General features: G+C 44.5%; 2 protein-coding genes across 2 annotated transcripts in view; one reads left to right on the forward strand and one right to left on the reverse strand.

Annotated features, from left to right (window-relative positions):
* The window catches only part of LOC308422625 (uncharacterized protein), a gene marked incomplete at both ends in the record, with an annotated part of 100,313 nt that extends 89,676 nt beyond the window's left edge, over positions 1-10,637 (forward strand). Inside the window, 6 exons of the mRNA XM_080919234.1 lie at positions 555-625; positions 1,061-1,154; positions 3,779-3,882; positions 7,079-7,208; positions 9,187-9,378; positions 10,512-10,637. Coding sequence (XP_080775360.1) covers positions 555-625; positions 1,061-1,154; positions 3,779-3,882; positions 7,079-7,208; positions 9,187-9,378; positions 10,512-10,637 — 717 coding nt within the window. The remainder of the gene's footprint in view (positions 1-554; positions 626-1,060; positions 1,155-3,778; positions 3,883-7,078; positions 7,209-9,186; positions 9,379-10,511) is intronic.
* A 9,749-nt stretch (positions 10,638-20,386) lies between these two features.
* On the reverse strand, positions 20,387-23,872 carry MRPS24 (mitochondrial ribosomal protein S24). Its single transcript, XM_080931092.1, has 4 exons — positions 23,789-23,872; positions 23,652-23,720; positions 23,463-23,574; positions 20,387-20,794 (listed from the first exon to the last, which is right to left on the reverse strand). The coding sequence occupies exons 1-4, from the start codon at positions 23,825-23,827 to the stop codon at positions 20,511-20,513; spliced, it is 504 nt and encodes a 167-aa protein (XP_080787218.1). The 5' UTR covers positions 23,828-23,872; the 3' UTR covers positions 20,387-20,510.
* Positions 23,873-25,575: the final 1,703 nt, after the last annotated feature.

Genomic DNA, 25,575 nt, shown 5'->3' on the forward strand with positions numbered 1-25,575 from the left:
GCCAGGAGCAGACTGTTTTCTAGGCAGCTAGGGGGAGGGTCTCAAAGCCCACCCCCACAGTGACACACTCCTACTCCAACAAGGCCACACCTCCTGATAGTACCACTTTCTGTTCTCTCAAATCACATCTCAAAATATCTAATTTTCACCTAAAACATCGTGTTAGTTTTTATCATAATTTATGATGATATAATCATTCATATATGTATATATAAACCAGTTTTTCAAATGATGACTCTTGAGGTGATCCTGAACATTCAGACCCACAAATTTATACATTTTACACATCCTATCAATTTGTGTATCCAAAAAGTTGTGCTTCTATGCATAGTAAATGTCAGTTAACTCTGTAGATAGCAGATAGCATTCATTACCTTAGGTATGGCAGAGCTAAAAGTCCTGTTGTGACAGCTCAGCTAACTACAGTTACAGTATAAAAGCCTCTATAGATAATATCCAGGTGAAGGGGCACAGCCATGCTCTCACGAATCCTGGCATGAAGATGGGTATAGGGCAGACTGAATGCTATTAACAACTTCGTTTTTTCATTTTAGTTGCAGGGAGTACAAGATCAACTCGCACAGACAGGACAGCATTCTAAGAAGATTCGAGCCACCTTGCAGAGGTAAAAATAGAGCAGCCACAAACCACCATGAGTTCTGCAAAAGGAATGGTGTAGCACAGAAATTTTATCAGTTTCCATGGGGCCAGGAAACCCTCTCAGCAACATAGTAGTTAAAATGCATTGTCTATATCTTAGACGTAGTTCAGTTGAGACAGGGCATGATCTATGCCTGCAGTTTGATCCTAAACCCTGACAAAAATTATAAATGTATAACTCTTACACTGTTATGAACATTGTCCATGAAACATGGCAGGAAAAAAAACTGAAGCTTCCCAAACTACCTGTTTCAATTGTTTAAAATGAAATTATTCTTTCAGATGTTAGTTCAGAAATTGTGATAATGTTTTTCAAAAGTATATATATGTTCATATATATATATATATATATATATATATGTATATGTATATATATGAGTCTTTATCAAATACATTTTAGGCTTGAAGTTCGGCTTTCCAGATTAAAAACTACACTGAAAGAGCAATCAGCAAAAATTGAACAAATTCAGAATCATCTGCTGCGGGAAAGTTTGGTGAGTCTTGTTTCCTCTGCCATACTGAAAATCCTTTTTCCCATTTGTGGGGTTATATAGAAATCTTTTAAGATAAGCGAAAAGTACTATTGATTAAAAAACAGAATATTTGCCTTTGCCATGTCTGGGCATGGGGGCACACACCTTGAATCCCAGCATTCAGGAGATCAAGTCAGATGAATCTCTGATTTTCAGACCAGCCAGGGCTACATCATAGAGACAGTGTTGCATGCATGTGCATGTGTGAGTGTGTATGTTTGTGAGCGCGTGTGTGTGCATGCATGTATATGTGAGGGTGTGTGTGTGTGTGTGTGTGTTTTGTTGTTGCTGTTGCTGCTGTTGCTGCTGCTCATACTGCTCCAATAGTGAATATCCTCTTGATTTTATAGAAGTTCATTGAGATGATAACATTAGGGGCTTTGGTAGCAAAATTCAACTAAACAAGAAGCTACAGAGATGGCTCAGGGGTTGAGCGCATCCTCTGTTCTTGTAGAGAACCAAGACTCAATTGGTTTTTGTGAGTAGGGTCGCTGCGTACACAGCATGTCGTTGTCTGTGTCACTGAGAATGTCTTACTGTTCTAAGAACATTCCACAGTTATTTGGTCTTGAGTTCTAAATCTGTTCCCAACTCACATCGAGGCATTGAGAGTGGGTGATTTTGTCACTTCCATTTCTAGTCGAGAACAGATAGTTGGGGCTAGAAAGAGAACTCGGAGAGCACTGGCTGCTACTGCAGAGGACCCAGGTTTAGTTCCCAGCACCCACGTAGTAGCTCAAAACCATCCACAATCCAGTTCCAAGAGATCTCTGATGTCCTCTTCTGGTCTCCATAGACACCAGGTATCCACATGGTGCACAGACACACATGCAGATAAAACCCTCATGCATATCAAATAAATAAATAAACAAACAAACAAACAAATAAATCTTAAAAATGTTTTTGGAGAATACTTCCACCAAGGACCGTTTTTCTCTGTGTAATTTTCATAAAGAAAGGTGATGCCATTGGATGCATGCAGGAAACGTTTCATTTAATATGGGGCCTTACAGAACTGAAGGTACAGAAACTGTTTTGCCGTTCACTGTATCCCCCAGTTTTCCAAGAACACAGCCCTCTCGTCTGCCTCAGCATGGCCGTGCTGGAGAGCTTCTGCCCAGCGGCCACCCTGGTCCCCAGTGACAGGCTGGCTTCTCTGAACAACTCAACCAGAGAGACGCTTACAAGAGAAACTGCAGCTGCTATAGGACGTGTGCACAGGCGCAGGAACCCAACTCAGACAGGCAGGAAGAGAAAGCGAAGCTTCGGGTGGAGTGCGGGGGTCCAAAGAGGCTTCAAAACAGAGCCCACTTCCAAATCCACAAAGAAAAACTCCTATCCTGCTAAGAGACAAGAAAACATCCTCCACTTTGAGAGAAAATGGACAGCTCAGGGTTCCGTTTTAATGACAGAAAGTGAAACCTGTTAGTCCTCACCAGACAGATGGGGAGTCCCTGATTCTCACACCGCCTTTGTAGACATCACCAACACCATCACATGGAGCCGCGGCATGGCTGCCCCTGGAGCCCAAAGCAGGGCTCAGGCTGCCTCTGGAAAAGTATGGGCATCTTTAGAGTTTTCTTATGAGACCCAGAACATGATAAAGACTCCAAAATGTCCATATTACCCTATACTGAATTTGTGAGATCAAAAACTCAGTTTTAAGAGGTTGAAGGGATGCTTCAGGATGTATTGCTTAGGCAGCCAACCTGGGTTCCAGTCCCATATGGCTCCCAACCATCTGTAACTCCAGTTTCAGGGAAACTGAGGTCCTCTTCTGGCCTCCATGGGCACCAGGTATACACACACACATTTAGGCATATACATACGCATACATACACACATGCACATAAAATAAAATAAATCTTTCTTTAAATCACATTTTTAAGATACTAGAAGGTAGTGGGTGGTAAAAATAGATTTTGAGAGGGACTGTGTCTTAAGGGATACTGGAGCCCACTGGAACAGTGTAATTAGTGGGGTGGGAATCCAGAATTGGGCAGACGTTATGCTTTGTGATGTGCATTTTTCTTTAAAGAATGGATATTTAAAGAAAAAATAGTAAATAGAGAAGAAAATTTCAGACTCTTGGGAGAATTCTTACCAAGAATGAATATTTTCTCATCCTAAAGTCAGGTGAGGATGAAAAAGACTCAATTAAAAAAAATTATAAGAATGTAATTTCTATAAAAATCAACAATGAGGAGAACCAGAGACATGACTCAGCAGGTAAGAGTACCGCTTGCCCTTCCAGAGGACCCAAGTTTAGTTCCCAGCACCCACAACCATCTGTAACTACAGCTCTGGTAGATCTGGCCCCCTTTTGGCCAGGCACTTGCATGCATGAGACATGTATACACACATAGAAACACGTAGAGAGGAAATAAAAAATAAATTTCTTCAAAATTAATGATAAGAATGTAAATAAATAGGGGCTACCTTTAAAAGGTTATTTTTTAATTTGATCCTAAGTGGAATGTTACAAACTTGGACAAATGCATATTATTCCTACACTTATAAGACATAATTTTATAAAAGAAGAATAAGAGTCTTGATACTTTTAGCTATTTTTATAATATTTTAAGCTTGGAGACAAAACGAAGAAACTCATCCTTCAAACGCAGTCTCTAGAATGTACTTTGGAAAAACAGATGAATAAAAATGAGGAATTGGTGGCAGAGCTAACGAGGTAAGGTTTTAATTCTTTAAATTCTCTCAACCATTAGTCAGCTTCATTGACATTTTTGTTATCTCATATTGTTTGAGAATTTCATATATGAGTGCCATATTTACTTTATTCTCCCTCTGACACATCCCCCAACTTCCTCTCAAATTTATAGCTTTTTTTCTTTGTTATTATTATATATACCGTGTTTATGAATTTATAAATACAATCTACTGAGTTCACTTAATATTACTCCTGTGCATGTATTTCAGGGATGGCCACGTGGTATTGTATAAGTTCATTGTAATCTCTTTATTTTATGTGTTCAAGTGTTATGCCCACATATATATGTGTGTGTGTGTGTGTGTGTGTGTGTGTGTGTGTGTGTGTGCATCACACACATGCCTGGTGCCCGCTGGAGGATGGTACTGGATCCCTTGGAACTGGAGTTGCAGGTGGTTCGTGAGATGTCAAGTGGGTGCTGGGAACCTAGCTCAGGTCCTCTGCAAGACCTAAGCTCGGTCATTTCTTCACCTGTACACCGAGCACAGCGGTGCCAGGCTCGTTGGATGCCATTCAACAAGTAGCTTGAGGATTCTTTGTCAAGGTTGTTTCTGAGGGAGCAACAACTATAAAAGACAGAGTGAGTGGGGAAATCTTGTCAAGATAATAAGTCTGCGACAATCTGCAATGAAGGCCAGTTTGAGGAGCTTCGAAGCTGAAGTGACCCTTCTAATTTGACCTTTGTAAGGGTAGCGTAGTCCTGCATCTGTGGGGAACACAACACAGTCCAACAAAGTATGGAAAAAGCACAGCAGATGGAAGCTGAAAACCAGGGGGAACTAATGTGTGTCTGACTGAGTGGCATTTGAGACAAAGTTTGAAGAGATGGCAAAGGCCCCTGCAGATTAACAAATGGAATCCAAAAATGTGCTACACTTAAAGACATGCACATGTGTCCAGTCTCCTGGGTTTCAACCACCCAAGAAACCGTGGTGCCAAACTGAAGAATAGGTGAGAACAGAGCTCAGAGTCCTACCGAGTGCCCCGCCTGTTACCTACATCCCATTCCCAAAGATAAATAACATCTTAGACCAAAATAATTTCAAATCTTAATAAATACGAGAAAATCAAAATGATTTCTTGACTCTTTTTGGATCATAATGGAATGAAACTTGAAATCAATGCGAAGAAAAATTACAAATCCTTGATCAATCGTGGGTACTGAGCGTTCACCCTGGCACCCTGCTAAACTCCTGTCCTCTCTGAGGGCTTCTCCACGAACTTCCCTTTCCTCTTGTGCACCAGAGTGAACAGGAACCAAAGTGTATATTCGGATCTTTCAGTGACTTTCATATATGTTTTTCTGCTTCACCCTGGTAACTAATCTCTGAGTTACAGCTGACCTTTAATAATTTGTCAGTGTTCACTCCAAAGTGGACAATCATTATAAAACATCTGAATGTAGTTCTGACATGTGTTCCTTATGTGATATAAATGTCATACAAATTGTCTTCATATTATTTACTTAATAATATAATTTTACCTAGGATCTGTAGACTATTTAACAAAAGCCCCAACACCAGACACAGGAAGGCCCTTTCTGAGTTATTGGTCAGAGTTACCCAAGCGGCTCCCAATTCATTATGTTGCCCTTGGTTGCCTCCCAGAGACTGAAAAAAAGTCCCTATTGTTGAAAAGACCAAACACTTGAGACACAGAGTCCGGGGGCTGGAACTAACCTGAGCGCCTTCCTGCTAGTGTCTAAGGTACCGGAGGGCGCTATGCAAGATTTCAAGACAGGAAAACTAGCAGTAGTCTTAGCCAGCTGTGCTGCCTATGAACCACAGTATCCATAAGGGTGCAGTGCTGCTGGGCACACTTCAGAGGTGACCAGCAGCCGTCCTAAGGCTCACTCAATAAAAGGGAAATCGTGCATGGTAGGGAAACCCGGGCAATCACACAGGACTAATGAAGTCATGGATCTTGGAGGAACACCTACAGCCACCACCTTCCTAAACCAGTTTAATTTCTAACTACATTCTGAGTATTTCTCTTTATACCCGCAAACAAGTGCAGCTCTCACACCTCTTCAGGGACAATTACAAAAAAAAACAAACAAACAAACAAACAAACAAAAAAACCCCACAACTGATCGAAATGCAAAGGCCAGTGATCATGTGGTTCCAGCTGACCCATTAACACAGCTCCTGCACCTGAGGCTCCGGGACCAGGACAGAAGACGGTAAGAGACAGCGCAGCATGAGAGACTGTGCCCACTAGAAACGAACTCTTACCAACACGGCTGCCTGAACGAGACTGAACAGGAAAACACCAATAGACACGCTAATATGAAGGGAGGGAGTCTCACAGGGCACGCCGCTCCAGACAAGGAACTGCAGGCAACTAAGAAATTCTGAGAGTGTAAGAAACCGTCTTCCCGAGGGAAGAGCCCTCCAATTGAGCCCAATACAAGTGGTCAGCCTTGAAATCATGTGTATACAGGTTCCAAAATATGGACTGAGTGGGTTGCATTTATGAATTATGATTTGTGTATTGTGTAGTTATAAATTTAGAAATTTGTGATTGTGGTATACATTTAATCTCTGCACTTGGGAGGCAGAGGCAGGTGGATTTCTGTGAGTTCGAAGCCAACCTTGTTTACAGTTCTAGGACAGCCACAGCTACACAGAGAAACTCTGTCTCAAAACAACAACGACAACAACAACAAAAACTTATGTATTTGTAGCAACAATTAAAAAACAGAGGCCATGAATCTTAGAAAGAGAGGTTCATAGGAAGGACTGGAGTGGGGCAAGGAAAGGAAAGGAGGAAAATTGTATAATGTATTTTAACTTAAAATATGTATATATAAATTAAGATTATATTTTCAGGTTGGAGAGACGGCTCCACAGTTAAGAATAGTAGCCGTTCTTCTAGAAGACCCAGGTTCAATTCCCAGCATCCACATAGTGGCTCACATCTGTTACTCCAGTCCTGGAGATTCCACACCCTCCTTTGGCCTCCGTGAACATGAGCATACATGTGGTACATATACATACATGTAGTCAAGACACAGATACACAATTTTAGGTTGGGACAATGAGATGCTCACAGCTTTCAGTTTTGTTCCTTCTGTATGATACTGAATAGTGTCTACTTAAATTATTAAATAGTGACTCTGAAAACATTCATTAACCACTTCTGTATGTTTTTACAGATTTAAGAAACTCTTTGAGGAGACAAAAAGGAAGTTAAATAAACATGAAGGCAGAGAGCTTGGTGGTCCTGGAGACCTAAAAACCAGCCAGTTTGATATGGATATTCCAATTAATATGCTAAGGCATGAGGTAATTTTAGTAATCTATAGATTCACTATTTCTTGCTTTGGGAAAACAGTTATACAGTCATCGACCAACAAAGCAAGGATTTTAAAAAGCAACTTCACTGACTTGATATCAATGAAAATGTATATATTTTTAATTGAAGATGCATTATGTTGATTCTCTTGTTTTTTTAGATTGACTGATTTTATCTTAAGTGTGTGGGTGTTTTGCCTGCATGTGTGTCTGTGCACCATATAGTGTCCTCAGAGGCCAGGAAAGGGCACAGGATCCCCTAGATGTGGATGGTTGCGACCCACCGTGTGGATGCTTGGTACCAAACTCGGGTCCTCCGGAAGAGCAACAAGACTCTTAACCACTGAGCCGCAGCTCCTCTCAGCGCTGGCAGCAGGCTTAGCAGCAGTGTACCCTCCGTTACAGTACCAAGACTATGCCCACCGTGTCGGTTCCGTTTCCGCCAGCGCTGTCAGGACCGCGAAAGCCAGTCAGCTGAAGTATGTGGTAGCATTCAGTAACTTAGAGTGTTATCACAGATACTCAAATACCTGAATATGTTTTTAGTATTTTTATCATCCAAATCCATTCTAAACGTCTTAGCGATTGCTCTTTCATGCTGGGACTCAAGGAACCAAGTACACTCACCTGCTGGCGAGACAGCGATCCGAACAGTTTGGAAGGAGACTCACACGGCCTACATTCCAGCTGCCTTTATGTCTGGCTCCTGTTCCGGGGCACGATCCTTTCCTTGTTCATCCTAAGTTCTAACACCTGTAAACCTTCGTCTCCTCCCATTGCTGACTAGCGTCCTGGTATGTGGACGAGCCATGCATTTAATTTATATGCTCACCGACAGATGGACCTGTGGCTCGTCCCCACTTTGAACGTTGATTACAGATGCTGCTCTGACATCTGAGAGTCCTGCACAAAAGGCTTCATTTCTCCTGCCTGGCTTCTGACCAGCCGCACTGCTGAGTCACGTGATAGCCACGTACTTGCTATCTAAGGACCCCCCCACCCCCCGGCCAGCATGTCTCCTCCAATGGCTGCAGTCTCCTGTCCTCCAGTCCTGAAGGGGTGCTTTCTTCTTCACTTCTTTGCCAACACCTGCTCCGTCTTTTTATACGGTGTCTGTTTTGACACAGGGTCTCAGTATGTAGCTCTGACTCCCCTCAGAGTGTGTCAGAAGGCAGCTACAGTGTACTCATATACATAAAACAAATCTTTAAAAACAAAATCAAAACCCAGAAACTAGTTACCAAACACTCAGGAGAGGGATTTCATGGAAGAATGTGTGGGCCATGTTTTAAAACACCACCCTAGAATATCATTATATCTAAAGGGAAATCATCTCCTAACTCAGCTAAGTTTTATCACTATTGTTGTTTAATGTGCTTCTGTATTTTGTGGAACAATTAAAAATGATTAAAAGGCAACACTTTTGAATCGGAACATTTTGTTTTAAAAATAAAAAAAAAAAAAATATGTCACAAGAGTGACCTCATATCCTGTCACTTGTTGCCCTGAATCATTTTTTAGAATATAATTCAAACTAAGATAAAATGTTTACAGTTCAGAGGAAAGCAAGGCTTCAGAGTCCATGCTTCTAACGCATGTGTGTTAGAGTCTCACTTCTGAGGTCTTTCGTGGGGAGAGGCGCTCATCCACCCAGATCCAAGCAACCGAGAACCTTGTCTTAAGCTAGATTAGAAATGACAGGGAAGAAAGGGCCAGGGATTTCCGTCAATACAACCAGGCATGGAAAGAGGCAGGTGTGAGTGTCCGTCACAGATGATGTGTGTCAAGGATAGACTGTGTCCTTCCTGCTGGGTTTGACTTTGTTTTCTGGATAATTCTAATAGTCTAAGAGGCTGCTAGAGGGACTTCTTCCTGCTGAGCTGGCGCTGAGCCGGCAGACCTGTTCGCTTCAATGCCTGACTAGCAATGCAAATCCTTCACCTTGAAGCTGTGTTGTTTATTCCTACAGTTCCACGAGCTGAAAGAAAGCTGGGAGACTACATATTCCAAACACCTACACATGGTTGTAAGACTTCAGTTTATGGAGCAGGAGCTAATAGCGGTAAAAACAGAACAAAAGAAGTGCGGACACCTGCTCAGGAACCAGAAGGACTTGGAAAAGGAAGTGCTCCACTTGAAAAGCTGGCTGCGGGCAAGAGAGGTGGGTGGGAGGAGGGCAGGCGGTTTGCAGAAAGTTTGCTTGTCTTTGAGCCTGTGACACGTTTAGATTCATTTCAGCACACTGGTAAGGTGGTCCCAACCTGCATCTCTTCCTCTGCTAACAGCAGTCGGCCTGGGAGATCTCTGAACATCATCTGCCTCTCTTTAAGGTTTTCAGTGTATGTCTTTCTGGTTTGCTTTTGTATTGCTGAAATAAAACACTGACTTACAAAAAGAAAAACAAATGTGGTGGGAGGTGCTGGATAGTTTTAAACTTGACGGGAGCTAAAGTGATTCAACTGAAGGGAACATCAATTAAGAAAATGCCTCCTTAAGATCGGGCTTTTTAAATTAGTGATTGATGGGGGGGCAGGGGTGTGCAGCCCATGGTAGGTGGGGCCATCCCTCGGCTGGTGGTCTGGACCCTAGGAAAAAACAGGCTGAGCAAGCCAGTAAACAGCAACCTCTGCAACGGTTAGACAACCGTTCGCAGCTTAAGACACTTGAGAAGAAAAACTTGTATATGAAAGTTGAAACATACTCTGAAATATTTCTTCAGTTACAGTTAAACTTTTTTTTAATTGATTCACTTGTTCTGTGAGTTATGGAGCTAGCCGAGGCTAGCTTGAGAACATGAGAGTGATTTGGAGCTGAAGTAGCACACGCAGGGCCCGGGACCAACCCCCAGCACCGTTCAAAGGAAAGCAGTACACCTCAGTGTGACTTAAATGTTTTCAATCGGGTTGTGGTAGAGGGTTTGTCTGAGGCAGAGGTTCATTATATAGACCAGACTGGCCTCAAATTCATAGAGCCCTGCCCCTTCCCCTGCCACCTACCACCTGCCCCTGCCACCTGCCCCTACCACTTGCCACCTGCCCCTGTCACCTACCCCTACCACTTGCCACCTGTCCCTGCCACCTGCCACCTGCCCCTGCCACCTGCCCCTGTCCCTGCCTCCCGTACCACCATACCTGGCTTTATGTTGTAAATGTAATTGGTATTAGTAATAAAAATTTAAATCCCAGCATCTCATTTAACATATGACAGCCCAGGAGCTGATGACTCTTAACTAAAGGAACAAGAGTAATCATTTGAGGGTTAATTGTTTTGAACGTTTGTTCTTTTGTGCCTTAGACCCAAGCAAGAGATGAGAAGAACATGGAAAATTTAAGAGACGCCAATGATGCAGCAATGATAAACCAGATGGATCTCAGGATCAAAAACATGGAATCTCAGCTAGCCACGAGGGGAGCTCAGTAACGTCTCCATGAAGGAGGGATGCTAAAATACAAGCCCCACCATTCAAAAGAGAGCCGCGTGACCCAACCAGTGAGAACAGAGCTGAGGGAGCAAGCCAGACAGAGCCCAAGGAAATAGCGAGGCTCATTGGCTTGTCTGTGCTGCAGGCGCAGATCTCACAGATGCCTCGGAGCCGGAAAATGAATGTGCACTCGAACTGCCATTCGGGGCTACCTTGGTTTCTTCCCCTTTTCAGTTTGGGTTTCTGTGGCCTTTTGCCCCCTAATGCTCTCATGCAGCTAACCTGATCCATTCGTCTTTTAGATTAATATCTAAATCTTCCTAAATATGGCCTTTAAATTCTTACTAAACTCCTCCATTTTATTAAACAGAAATTTTAACATATGTAACAACTTGGGGACTATTGAGTGGCAATGGACAGGGAATGACAAACTTCCCCTGTCATGTTCTGACATCGACAGACTTTCCCAGATTGGGAACTTTGGTACCACCAATTGAAGGGTCCCCTGTCGCTGACAGGTTTTAACGTTTGTATAAAGACATGCTTATGACACAGGAAAGAAACACTCAAAGAAAGGGAAAAGCAATTCACAAAATCATCAAAATAACCAAAATCTATGGTTGGCATATAGATATCAGGATGTAGGTGTGTGGTGTGGTGTGCCCATTTCGCATTTGTGAAACCCAAAGACCACCAAGGGGCTGATTCCCATGGAATCACACTAAGTTCTCAGGAGTGCTGGAGGTGAGTGTTTGCTAATAGGGAAAGGTTTAGGAGTGTCTGGCCTTTGGGCTAGTCATGGCATGTCAAAAATTAACTGATGTGTGTGTGTGTGTGTGTGTGTGTGTGTGTGTGTGTGTGTATCTTTCATTAGATAATCCAGATAGCTCCTGGGTGTGTGTGAGCATGCAACCCACTGAGCAGCCAAAGTGGTTTAGCCAAACTACCACTACAGATGGTTCGCAACATGGTAGGTGAGCGCTCACTGTTAAAAATAATTTAGAGATTCCCGAATACGATAAACATACACCGTCAGACAAGTTTAGGAGGAGGGGAAAATTGGTTTCTCAAAAAGAGCTGAGCCGAGTCACATGGTTCCCACAGCCACCTGCAGGTAGAGGTAGCAGGATCAGGAGTTCAAAGTCATCATAGTTAAATAGATGTTTTAAGGCTAGCCTGAGCTACTTGAGACTCTCAACCTCCACCCACCAAAAAATAAAAACGGGGAAAAAAACAACAAAAATAGTGTTATTTTTTTTTACTTTCCTTCCATAAAGTACTCATGCATCAGTATTTCCATTACAATGGAGTGAATTGTACTTCATAAGCATGTACAATTGAAAGACCCCAGAATTGGGGAAGCCCCTCACTCTAGTACCGGGAGAACACGAACCCAAGAACTCACAGAGATCCAATCTTGCTGCAATCAGGCAAGAGGTTTATTTGGGGAAGGGAGAAACAATGTTATTGGTTTATTCAAATTGGCACACTCTGTCTGCTTTTGGATATGATTCAACTCCAGATCACCCTGTTTTGGGGCACACTGACCTTCATACTAGTTTTTTTCAGGACTGCAGAGTCAGACCTTATCAAGATCAGGTGGTCTTCGGTTTTTGTTCTCAGCCTTGAGACATACTTGTCCTCAAGGCAGGGTTAGTGGGGCTAGGTTGAAATTTTAACTCTTTCACAATGGTTATATTTCAATTAAAAATAAAATCTTAATGGAATGAGATTTCTCAGGTTTCTTGTTAATCTCACAAATGAGAGAAAAAAGACACCAACCCAAATTAAGCAAGCTTTATTTGTGTCTCAAGAGATCAGACCCAAACACAGGGGATGTAAGGTTTTTATAACCCAAACAATAAGACTTTTCTTTTGTTTAAGATTATTTATTTCATTTATATAAGTACACTATGTCCTCAGACACACCAGAAGAGGGCATCTGATCCCATTACAGATGGTTGTGAGCCACCACGTGATTTCTGGGAATTGAACTCAGGACCTCTGGAAGAGCAGTCAGTGCTCTTAACTGCTGAGCCATCTCCCCAATAAGGGTTCCCAACAACAAACTTAATAAGTGAAATCCAGAAACAGAGAGAGGTGTAAGATTACTTGGCAGAACATCTTCTGGTTTCCGGAGGGTATAGTTCTAGGCACAGTCAGAGTGTGTATTAAGTCAAGTCCAACAAAAGGTATGTATCACCACATCTAGATTTGGAACTTGTTCTGTCTCGGGCTGGCCTTGAACTCAGGGATACTTTAGCTTTTATGTTTCCCGTCAGCATATCCACCTCTTGTACTTCATTGTTTCTGAATCATTCTTCCGATGCTCAGATGTGCACGCAAGCCTGATGCTGAATTTGGATGATGCTTCTTATAATTTGTAAAAGATTTCAGGAACTCCCAAGAACAGAATCTGTGACTACAAAGATTGAGAAGCTGGAATGTTTCAAGTCCATCGCCTGATTATCTTGAGCCATCATTAGCTCCCTTAGGAACAATCTATTGTACACCTAAGTATTCACCCTAATACCCTTGTGACAATTAGGGCATCATTTAGAATGTATGAATAGACCCTTAAGTGTCCAACAAACCAGGACTAAGAGCATAACAGACAGCATCAGAGATCCATCCACATCAGAAATGTTCCTGCTTTGCTGTGGCCCAACTGTGGATTGCTGTCTATATGCAGGTGAGGGCAGGCAGAAGATCACAAGGCGCAAGATTGTGATTGGGCTGTGGAAAAGGAAGGCGGGCTGAGAATTTTAGAGACAGAGAGTACAGAGACACAGGAAGGGGAAGGAAGGAGGAGACAAGATGGAACCTATAGGAGAGGAAGTGGACCCAGTGTTGGGGATTTCTTAGATGGATGATTAAATACTAAGTAGGGTGTGTTTGCCCCATCTAGGTGTGTAACTTGTGTTTATATCAATTGAGTTTTGCAGGCATTTTGTGGGTTGAGAACTTACTGTTATAAATCTAACTGATAAACTACAAGCCTCTAGAGTTTTTATTTTACTGTTACAGGGATTCATGACAGCTGAACACGGGACGGACAGCTGGGAATGTGAGCAGAGAGTTGGCCAGGATAAGAACAGGTCAGCCCATGTGCTGAGAACAGGCCAGTCTGTCCGCTGGGGCCTTGCCAGTGGTCGTGTGGGATTCATATGTATATATATTTCACGAAACACCCACCTACCTGGTTGTGATTTTTCTCTGTTGCTATAAGCACCTCACACACCTGTTCCCACTCAGGAACACGGATTTTGCGATGACCTGAAACTGTGGTCCTGGGCCATGCCACTCATCAGCCTCCAGAACAAACTCTTATCCCCTTGGACATGAGAATGCTGTCTCTTCATTAACAGATTCCTTCCAATACTGCTCTTTGCCGTTTATTTTAGAATCTCTTGCGTCCGTATGTGGGACATGCTTCTTGTGCCTCTCCATACATCTCGAATAGACGATTCTTGGTTTGCTTGTTTTTTCAGGGGCTGGTTGTCTGTTAGGTCTGCCAAGTGAGCTCTGTGCGTTGTCCGGTTAGGGAGGTCATGCATGCTCGGGGAGGACCACGTTGTCACAGCCGCTGCTGTTTTCCGTCCTCTCATAGGTGCTGATCCACCTGTAAACGGGGCATTATAGACATTATACAACAGTGTCAGACCTCATTTCTCAGCAGGAGCCTGACTCGGCTCTGCCCTTGGAACAAATGCCAGCAAGACTGTCCCTATCCTGTGTCCCTTCTCTGAGAGGACCCCAGTGGCCTTGTGAAACCTGTCTCTGTCTGTGTGCACCATTTCCAAGATGAAAATTTCTGATTAATTTGAATATGGGCCAATTCTCCAGGACTCGACTCAGGGGCTAGGACACTGGGGTGTGAAACTGAGCAGCTAAAAGAAAGCTGAGGTCGGAAGCCCAGGTTGTCCAGGAACTGAAGAAGGCAGACAAGACTCTAAGAGTTTGTTCTCACACAGCTGATTACTGCCATCCCCTAGCAGCCTCAGGGAAGTCTGGGGAGGGGGAAGAGGGCTTTCCTGGTGGCTCCTGGGGCAAGTTATTCAGTAGAGAGCTAGCCAATTGCAGAAACCTCTAGGGAACCAGTGGCCCCTCATTCCAGAGCCTGGAGCTCTAGTCTTGCTGAGACCACGGGGATGTCACTGGAATGTGTAGCCTGCTGCTGCTGCTTTCTTTACAATTTCTTTCTCTTTTTATTTAGAGTATGAGTGTTTTGCCCACACAGATATGTGTGCACTGTCTGTGTGTCTGGTGCCTGTGGACGCCAGAAGAGAGTTCCTGGTCCCCTGGACCTGAAACTGGAGTTGCAGATAGTTGTAAGCCTCCATGTGGGTCCTGGGAATAGCTCCTAACCTTTTAAGCCATCTCTCCAACCTCAAGAGACAACATTTTAACTCAGAATACTGCCATGTCCCTTAGTGTCCAGTAGCTCTCTTTAGAGATCCTCTAAAGCTGCGGTTTATTTGCTTTTCCGGAAGAGCAACTGCGCCACCTATGGGTTACTAAGAACCGTCCTGGCAGCTTTTTTGGAAACTCAGATTACAGATTTACTGGGCAGAGCCTGATAAAATCCTGTGGAGGGTGGGTAAATCGTGTGGTTTAAGCATTAGGGAAAATGAGAGGATCAAAGGGCCTCCCGGAGAAGAACATGACTAAAAACCCAAAACAGGAAGGCCCTAGACAGGTATACTGAATCTAGTGACTCAAAAATGCTTCAAAGTGGAGGAGGGCGTGACAGGTAGGAGCACAAACTGCTGTGTCAGAGGATCCAGGCTCAGTTCCCAGCACCCATGCCGGGGTGGCTTACTGTCCAGGAGACCCGACGCCTCTGACCTCTTCAGGCACCTGCGCATACATTTCTATCTGCATACAAACATATTCATAATTAAAAATAGAATTTTACTATTATTTTTTTTTTAAGCATGAACTCACTAAGCCCTGCCAGTAAGTCGTCCATATTCATGGAGGAAAGTCCTGGCTTGCTGGGTAGTGGTTTGTGTTTGTCCTGTAACTAATGGCATCCATGGAGACCCATGTCCCTCAGTAGGGCAGTGTGGAGAGCTGAAGAGGCCTAAGTGAGAAGTCCCAAGCCAGCGTATATATGAGTTGGGGACAGGTTGGGTTTTAGTCAGGTTTGGGCTTCCTGACTAAAAACTGGGGAAAAAGATCAAGTATACAATTGGACACAATGGGCAGTTAGTTGAGTGGATTTCTAGACATGAGAGGTTACTGCAGAATTTGGACATACTGTTATACATCCTTCTGAAAGTTTGTGTCTGTACCCAGAGATCATCGAGGCTCTCAGCCTCGGTCAGAGAAGCTGGTTGTTTGTTTGTTTGTTTGTTTGTTTGTTTTGCAGCACGGCAGTGGCTGCTGAGACTCATAACTGGTCAAATCCTGGAATAAACGATGGGGAAAAACTTAGACATAAATGGGACATCTGCACCTCTCCCTCAGAGAACACCACCAGAGGAAAAATAGAATATAGGAGCAGAAGAAAAGACGGGGATCCTGACACAGACCCTGGGGTGGCTGCTGCATTCCTGAACACAAGGAACCAACGCTTGGGCCTCTTGACACGTCATGGGAGGAGTTAGGGACTCACGGCACCCTATCCCTTCGTGAGGATTTATACATCGTTAATGGTTGATGAGCAAGAAATGTCTTCAGTGCTGTGGACACTGGTTAGGCATCCATGTTCCTGTGGGGAGAAAAAACCTCTGAGCTGGAGAGAGAGCTGACTGGCTAAGAGCACTAACTGTTCTTCAAGAGGCCCAGGTTCAATTCCCAGCACCCGCATGGCAGCTCGAAACCACTTGTAACTCCAGTTCCATGGGATCCAGCGCCCTCTTCTGGCCTCTGTGGGAATGGTGCCACATGGCACACTTAGCTCTGCCCAATCTATTATAATTGTGTGTTTTTATATGGGCTTATTGGGGCTGGGAATTACAACAGTGCACAGACATGCATAGAGGCAAAAAGACCCATACACTTAAAATAAAAATAAACAATCAGTCAACCAACAGGAAATACAAGAAACTAAAAGTTATCCCCTCCACAGGCGTTCCTTATTTATTACTACTGAACTCTTACAGTTTTCAGTTTAGCCCGTCCTTCCGCTGAGCTATTGACTCATTCGTAGTAAAGCAAGAATAAAGAGCTGTGGTTCCCTTGGCAGCCTGCACAGCATCCTCCCCAGGATAAACTATAACAGATCACCTCTGCTCTCATCCACCTTTCTACACTGAATGTCCGCATAGACCGGGACCCTGAACTGCAAAGCTGCCTGTGGAAGTTTTGCCCACTGAGGAGAGACCTTTCCCATGACAAGGTGGCTGGGTACTCTTATTTTGAAATTTAAGAGTAATGAAAAAAGTGGAAACAGAGCAAAGAAAGGAATTTTGAATCCCCACATCAGTTTATTATGGATCTAAATCTATATTTAACTCCAGTGGGCACCTATAGTGTAGGGTATCAGCTGTACCTGTCTTTGCACCTACATCCCAGAGACTGTTTAGACATATCAAAGAAACATCCTTCATTTATTAGCCAGGGTTTTCTAGAGGAACAAGTCTGACTTAGATGGAGATGATTGCATTGATTTAGAACGGTCCAGAAGGTCCAACAATGGCAGCCTCACACCTAAAAGGCCAAGAGTCCAGTAGTTGCTCAGTCCATGAGGACATGCCTCAGTAATTACAATGTGGGGCAGAAGGTCCCAAGTGGAGGCTTTCCAGGCGCTGCTGATCCTCAGCCGACCTTAGAAGCCTGAAGAAATGGGTCTGATATCAGTGAAGGAATGCAACGGGGTAGATGTACTTGTCGCCGAGAGTGAGGGCAGATATGCAAACAGCCACCTGTCCCTACTCTGTCTCCTATCTGGTTTGCCACAGAAAGGCGCCACCCGCATGTGGGGGTGGGAGTCTTCCCACTTCAAGTAATCTGGTCAAGAAAACCCCTCGCAGGTGTGTCTTGTAGTTGATTTCCAGCCCAGTCATGTTGACAGCCCAAATTAATCGCTGCAACCCCTTTGGACCAAATGAAATGCAAAGACAAATACATCAGGGCAATAGGATTAATTCCCTGGGGTTTTGGGCTTTTCAGCTGGAAAAGCAACTGAACAAACAATGTGAGCTACCTTGCTTTTGTATGTGTATTTACAAAGTAGGCCAAGAAAACTTGGGCAGATTACAGTATTTTGTAGAATTTGTTCAACATTTTATCACAGAAGCAGCTGATTTGAGCCAAAAAAAGATTCAAGATAAACACTATATTTTGAATTATATGGTTATTCATAATTACTATATTTGTTACCAGAGATGGTTCTATAAATGCTACTGTAAATTTGTAAATTCATAATGTCCTGTGTATTAACAATAAAGTTTTGAGACTGTGTGTTAGGGTATCATTGCTGTGAAGAGACACCATGACCAAGGCAACTCTTATAAAGGACATTTACTTGGAGCTGGCTTAGTTTCGGAGGTTCAGTCCACCATGGCAAGGAGCATGGCAGTAGTGTTCAGGCTGATATGCTTCTGGAAAAGGACCTGAGAATTCTGCATCTTTTAAGACTTATTTATTATATATAAGTACACTGTAGATGTCTTCAGACGCACCACAAGAGGTGCCAGATCACATCACAGATAGTTGTGAGCCACCATGTAGTTACTGGAATTTGAACTCAGGACCTCTGGAAGATCAGTTAGTGCTCTTAACCTCTGAGCCATCTCTCCAGCCCCGAGTTCTATATCTTGACTGGCTCTTCTGCAGACAGCCAAAAGGTCTCTTCCACACTGGGTGGAGCTTAAACACAGGACCTCAAAGCCCAGTCCTACAGTGACACACTTCCAACAAGAACATGCCCATTCCAACAAGGACACATCTAATCGTGTCACTACCAAGCATTCAAACACGAGTCTCGGGGAGCCATACCTATTCAGACCACCACCGATGGGATGCCATGTATCTCAGGCTTGCCTCAAACTCACTGTGTAACTGCGAAGACTTAAATTTCTATCCTGCCTCCACCTCCCAAGTGCTAGGTTTACAGCTGTGTACTGCCACATCTGGTTGTGGAGTATTGGGGCTCAAGCCCAAGATTCTGGGCATGTTAGGCAATCTATGAACTAAAGTACCCAGTCCTCTAACAGTGAATGTGTGCGTTCTATGGTTGCACAGGTATGTATTCAGATGTATGTACATGTGTGCCTATAATATGGTAGCCAGAGGCCAGGGTCAGACATCTTCAGTTGCCTTCCACCTTATTTTTTGAGACAAACTCTCACCTGGCACTCAATTCAGCTAGGCTGGCTAGCTAGTTATCTCTAGAGACCCACGTCTCTGCCACCCCACCACACCTGGCGTTTTCCGTGATTATGTGCCGGACATTTAGATATTTTCTTTCTTTCCTAAGATTTTTTTTAAAGTTCTACTATACACAGATGAGGCTGGTCTTGAACTCACAGAAATCTGTCTGCATCAGATTCCTGAATGTTGGGATTAAAGGACTTTGCCACCATGCCGGGCCCTAATAATAGATACAGTATGTGAAGTCAAAATCATTAGAACTACAAAGGAAAAAAAGAGAGCTTCATCATCATAAGTAAAGACATGAACAACCCTCCCCCATCAAAAGCAACCTAAGTAGGGCCTTGAGAGATGGCTCTGTGGCTAAGGGCACTGGCTGTTCTTGCAAAGGTTCAGTTGCCAGCACCCACATGACATCTCACAACACTAATGCCAGTTCCAGGGAGTCCAATGCCATTTTCTGACTTCTGTAGGCACTTCACATATGTAGTGCATAGACAGGCATACAGGCAAAACAAAGGTGTAAAATACAAGTAAGTCTTAAAATACTCTAAAGTTACTTTTCAATTGCCATCATAGACATGTTTAGCTTTGAACCTCTCTCTTGTATTTGGATATTCTGCCTTTTGGGGCACCATCCCATTTTATCTGTGCTGAGAAATGTGTTAATATAGATTGTTCATAGTCTTAAACTTTTAAAGCTTTGTGTTTATCTGTGTGTATGTCTATTTGTTGTGTGCACAAAGTGCCCTGCAGAGGCCCGAGAGGGCACTGGGTCCCCTGGAAATGGAGTTAGATGGTTGTGAGCTGCCATGTTGAGTGGTGGGAACTGAACCCAGGTCCTTTACAAAAAGCAACAAGTGTTCTTAAGGGTGAGCCATCTATCCAGCCCTTGTGTTGGAAGTACTGAGCAATAATTAGTTGGTTTTTCTGATAGAGCCTTGCTGTACAGTCTGGAACTTGCTACTTAACCTAGTTCAGCCTGGAAGTGCAGAAGCAGTCCTCCCTCTGCCTGCACCACGCTGGTGGACCAGACAGCCAGGCTCAGCGTTTCCTACTCCTTAAGGGACTCCAACCATTGATTTCCTGTTGAGAGGTTTTTGTTTGTTTGTTTGTTTGTTTGTTTTTTAAGATTTCTTTCTTGTAAATACACTGTCTTCAGAAGAGGACATCAGATGTCATTACAGATGGTTGTGAGCCACCATGTGGTTACTGGGAATTGAACTTGGGACCTCTGGAAGAGCAGTCAGTGCTCTTAGCCACTGAGCCATCTCTCCAGCCCTCCTGTTGAGTTTTTAATCAATTTACAAAAGTCACCTGTAACTCCAGCTCCAGGAACATCCAATGTCTTCTACTCATGCGCACATACACATAGACATACCCACCCACATACAATTAAAAATAAAATCTTTAAATGAGACAGAGGGACAAAACATTATCAGGGATTTATTAAACAGCAGCTTGGAGTTGAGGCCCCTGCTCTGGAAGCAGGCGTCTGATGTACTTCTTCGGGCCTCTGCAGGTTACAGCTTGACAAGAAAGAGTGCCCTTCATATGTACTTGTACACGACCTTGGAGGGCACAGTTTGAAGGTGGAGTCGCACAGGACACTTGTAAAAGTGTGACAACAGAGTCTCACTGTAGCCCACCAGAAAGTAGAATTTGTGTGCCGGCAGCTGCCTGAGAACCAGGGCACAGATATCCACTTGGTTGGCCCGGCGTTTCAGAACAATCTGGTCAGCCAGGCAGCCTGGAAAGGTGCCCAGCATAAACTTTCGAAGGAAAACATCCTCCAGGGTCCTCTCGGCAGCATGATCTTCTCCATCCAGGTTACCTGAGGAGGGTACCATAGAAGAGTCAGCCAAAGGAGCTGTGCAGACTCCAGACCTGACGGACAGGGCTGGGCACTAAGTTCTACCCCCTGCCCACAGCCTTCTCCCTCTTCTTCTAGCGAAGAATGTTAAAATCCAGAGCACAGGGATGGCAAGGTGGCTCAGCAGGTAAAGGTGCTTGGTGTAAAAGTCTACCGATTTGGGTTCAATCCCCAAAGCACACCTTAAGAAGCCAGATGTACCTTCCATGTACAGCTGCCTTTGAGTCCCCCTGCATTCACCCATGAAATAATCCCACTAAACCCATCAGTCCACAGCTCCTCACACACAGTGGCACACACAGTCAGCCCAGGAGGATGACAGGTGGAGACAGAGAACTGCCTAGGAAGTTCAAGACATGCCTAGAGTCCAAACCAGATACGAGAGAGACGCCCTGTCTCAACAAGTTGCCCGCTGACCTCCACAGGTGCCCCACGCAAACATGTGCATGTACAGTAATAGTTTAAATAAAATCCAAAGCGCCACGTTATTTCTCAAATCAATCCTTTGAAGTCAGCACCACTGTCATCCGCACTTTACAAAGGGCTGAGACAAACTAGAGTACAAGGTACAACCTCCAAGCCGTGTCTTACATCTTTTGGGGCATGGGAGGGGCTAGGCACTAGATCCAACCAAAAACATGTATTTTAAAGGTTTTGCATGTGCATCCTATTGAACATTACTTCCAGGTGAGGCCTCGAGTGCTGAACAAAACACAGATTCTCCCTAGTTCACAAGGGCTACGCTCTACATCATCACACACTGAACTAGTAGTGCATTCTGAGCAACTGCTCCTGGTGGTGATTCACAGCAAGCTTTCTACACGCCTCTAGTCACAATATGTTTTATCAAGAGATTAATAAATAACTAATTTTGCCTGTCTTCTATTTAAAGACTCTGCTAGTAGATAAGGCTGATTCTTCAATATTGAGACCCCATAATTCAGGCCTAAGAAAAGTTTATCTAACAAAATATTCCCCGTAAGACACGTCACTCTTCTTGAGCTCACAGAAACTAGACAGTAATTCAGGACCACACATAGTGCCACAACCCCAACACAAGGCACAGTAATGTTTGAAATACGGCTCTAAACCGAAAGGGCACATTTTATAATAGAAGCTTGTTCTACCTCATCTGGGGACCCTCGAGTGAGCCTTGCTCTACCCACTTCCCTGAACAACCTTGAATGATTTGAGGTTACAGGTAAATTTTAATCCGTGTAAGATTATGCAAGGGCTGAGGGGCTGAGCAGATAGCTCAGTGAGTATACCGACTGCTGTACCTCATGTTTACGAGGACCTGAGCTTGGATGCCCAGGGCTCACACAAAGGTCATCACCAGGGTGGGTACCAGCATCTGATCCCCATGCTCCTACTGTGAAATGGGGGCAGAGGCAGGAGAATCTCCACAAGTTTGTATGCCAACTAGCCTGGCATACACAGGTGGTGACAAGAAAAAGACCCCATCTCAAACAAAAGGAAGACAAGGACTGGTCTGAGGCTGTCTTGACTGTCACATATATCCAGTGTCATACACGGACACCTGCACTCACACATGAACATTCCGACACAAATGTGTATAGACAATTTATAGATTGAGAGCTGAAACTCCAGCATGCATGGAAGATAAACAGGCAGCTGATAGGGCGCACACCTATTTCCCAGCACTGAGAAAAAACGAGGCAGAAGTATGACATGGTTTGGCAGGTAAGGATGCTGGCTTTATTCCTGGGACTCCATATGGTAGGAGAGAACTGACTCAGACAAACTGTACACACACACACACACACACACACACACACACACACACACAAGCATACTGAAATGTAAATGAACAAGAAAAACAAAAAGTAGGAAGGAGGGAGAGAAAAAATGTAAGTCTGCAAATATGGGTTCTGTGAGCCACAAAGGCTACAGCACACTCCTGAAGAGTTTTGTGCTTTGGTAGATACTGCAGTATTTAGGGCACAATCTCCCAGGTAGCCGTCACTACTTCATTGCCTCTGGGCTATTACACATGTGTAAAATCTGTAAAAGGCTGACCACAGCACTGTCAAACCTTGTTTGTAGGTATACAAATACTGTTCTACAGAGGCTCAAACGAGACTTTTTAGCAAGGAATATTCAGATTCCTTTCAACACCTTAATCTGAGTCATGCCGTAAAGCTCCCTTGACAGAGGTATGGAGAAGACAGGGCAGGTTAACAGCCAATGTTTTTCTCTATTACTTTTCGTTTATTTATTTGCTGCTTGTTTATTTTTTGGCAAAACAGCTGCTCCTCCAAGACTGGTTGGCCAGTGACCCCAAGAACCAAATGTCTCCTTCATCTTCACACCCCTCGAGCTGTGTTAGAGCCCCCACCAAGTTTCCATTTAGGAGCTAGGATGCATGCGCGTGCTTGAGCGGCACAACACTTTAGCAATCTTTCCAGTAATTGTTTCCAGTCCCATAACTAAAAGTGACAGGGTCTCACTACTTAACCTTAGCTGTCCTTAAACTCGAGGTCCGCCTCCCGAGCGCGTTCGCCATCACGCCCGGCCTCCAACCCAAAAGTTCGTATCTTTGCCTTCAAGAGTCACCCGTGCCACCTTTCGGTCAGACTGGGTGGTGATCCTTCCCGGGCGCCCTCACCTGTGTGCAGCGACAGCCAGCCCTTTCGGTGTGCGATGTAGTGCGGGGCGTGCGCCTCCTCGTAGCTCACCGGCTTGTCCCCCTTAGCCACGCGGACTCGCGCCGCCCGGTTCTAGGAACGAAGGAGCAGTCACGGGGCAGCCGAGCCCAGCCGCCCTAGCAGCCCCCAGACCCGCCCGCTGCACTCACCTTGGCGCAGACCGCCGTGGTGTGCAGGGCGCGCCAGGCGCAAGGCAGCTCCCGACTGCAGGCCAGCACCTACGGAGAGACGGGGAGTGAGCGGACACCGGGCGGCGCCCCAGTCCTCCCGCCCGCAGCCCACTCACCTGCAGCCCCAGCCTGCGGACAGACGCGGGCGACGCCATCTTGGGCCGGCGCGACGCGGGACGCGTCAGTGCGCAGCCGCAGGAAGGAGGTGCCGCAGAGCAGGAACTAACGGGAACTCGGGCCGGGGCGGAGAGAGGCGGGGCGTGAGGAAGAAAGGGGGCGTGGCGTGACCGGTGTAGGGGAGACACCCTGCAATTTTCCTGTTGCAGTCATCCAACGGACTGCTCTTCCAGAGGTCCTGAGTTCAAATCCCCTCATTGTAGCTCACAACCACCTGTAACGGGATCCAATGACCGATGACCTCTTCTGGTGTGTCTGAAGACAGCTACAGTGTACTTATATAATAAATAAATAACTCTTAAAAAAACAAAGAATCTATACAAATGTGTACGGGTTCTTAGATAAAATCCTCATTCTTTATCACAGAGAGAGGAGCCTCAGATGAGGAAATTCCTCCATGAGATTCAGCTGTAAGGCATTTTCTCAACTAGTAATCAAGTGGGGGGAGGGTCCAGCCCTGGGTTCTATAAGAAAGCAGGCTGAGCAAGCCAGGGGAAACAAGCCAGTAAGTAACATCCCTCCATGGCCTCTGTATCAGCTCCTGCTTCCTGACCTGCTTGAGTTCCTGTCCTGACTTCCTTTAGTGATGAACAGCAATGTGGAAGTGTAAGCTGAATAAACCCTTTCCTCCCCAACTTGTTTTAAATTTTGTGCAGGAATAGAAACCCTGATTAAGACAAATTGGTGACCAAGACAAGACCAGGCTCTCTCTCTCTCTCTCTCTCTCTCTCTCTCTCTCTCTCTCTCTCTCTCTCTCTCTCTCACACACACACACACACACACACACACACACACACAACTTGAGGGGGGTAAGCACTTCTTACTTATAGCTGTTATGATGAAGGTATTTAATAGTCAGGCATGGTGGCTCTCTCCTATAAGGACTTGGGAGGCTGAGGCAGGAGGACTGCTTTGAGTTCAAGGCCAGGCAGAACTACATAGGCTCTCCTGACTTATTAAGAGACCCTGTCTGGAAAACAAACAGAAGAAAGCCTCTAATGAATGGCAGCAGCTCCATCATCAGTGTGAAGCTGCCCTCTGAGGTCTGAGATATGCGTGGGTCAGCTGGTGGTATTTGCACCCTGTTTCCTGAGGGAGAAATATTAGAACTATAGAGGGACATGGAGATAAGGAAACTGGCTGGTTGGTGCCAGAATTGACAGTGAGGCAGAGGCTGAGTGCCCAGTCTACTGACTGCCAGCCATGTTTCTAAGGTCAAAATTCCTTTGGCCACTTGCATCTGGGTCCTTCCTTTGGACCTCACTGGGAATGTTTTATTCTTTTTTTTTTTTTTAAGAGTTATTTATTTATTGTAAGTACACTATAGCTGTCTTCAGACACACCAGAAGAGGGCATCAGATCTCATTACAGATGGTTGTGAGCCACAATGTGGTTGCTGGGATTTGAACTCAAGATCTCTGGAAGAGCAGTCAGTGCTCTTAGCCACTGAGCCACCTCACCAGCCCGAATGTTTTATTCTTATTTTTTTTAGGCTACACCTCCAACTGTTCCAATTAGTAGATAAGGGAACCAACTTACAGAGATGTGACCTTTCTCAAATCCATTGTCCTTTGCAAATGGAAAGTCTTTTACTTGTTCCCAAATAATCCTTTTAAGCTTTTAAAATTTTTCTCATAAAGCATGATACTTTTATAGTTTGGCAAATTACATAAATCTGCTCTACCATGGAGAGAGAGATAAGGTACTCAGCATCTGAACTATCCAG

The sequence above is a fragment of the Micromys minutus genome (assembly GCF_963924665.1).
Source record: "Micromys minutus genome assembly, chromosome: 1".
NCBI lineage: Eukaryota > Metazoa > Chordata > Mammalia > Rodentia > Muridae > Micromys > Micromys minutus.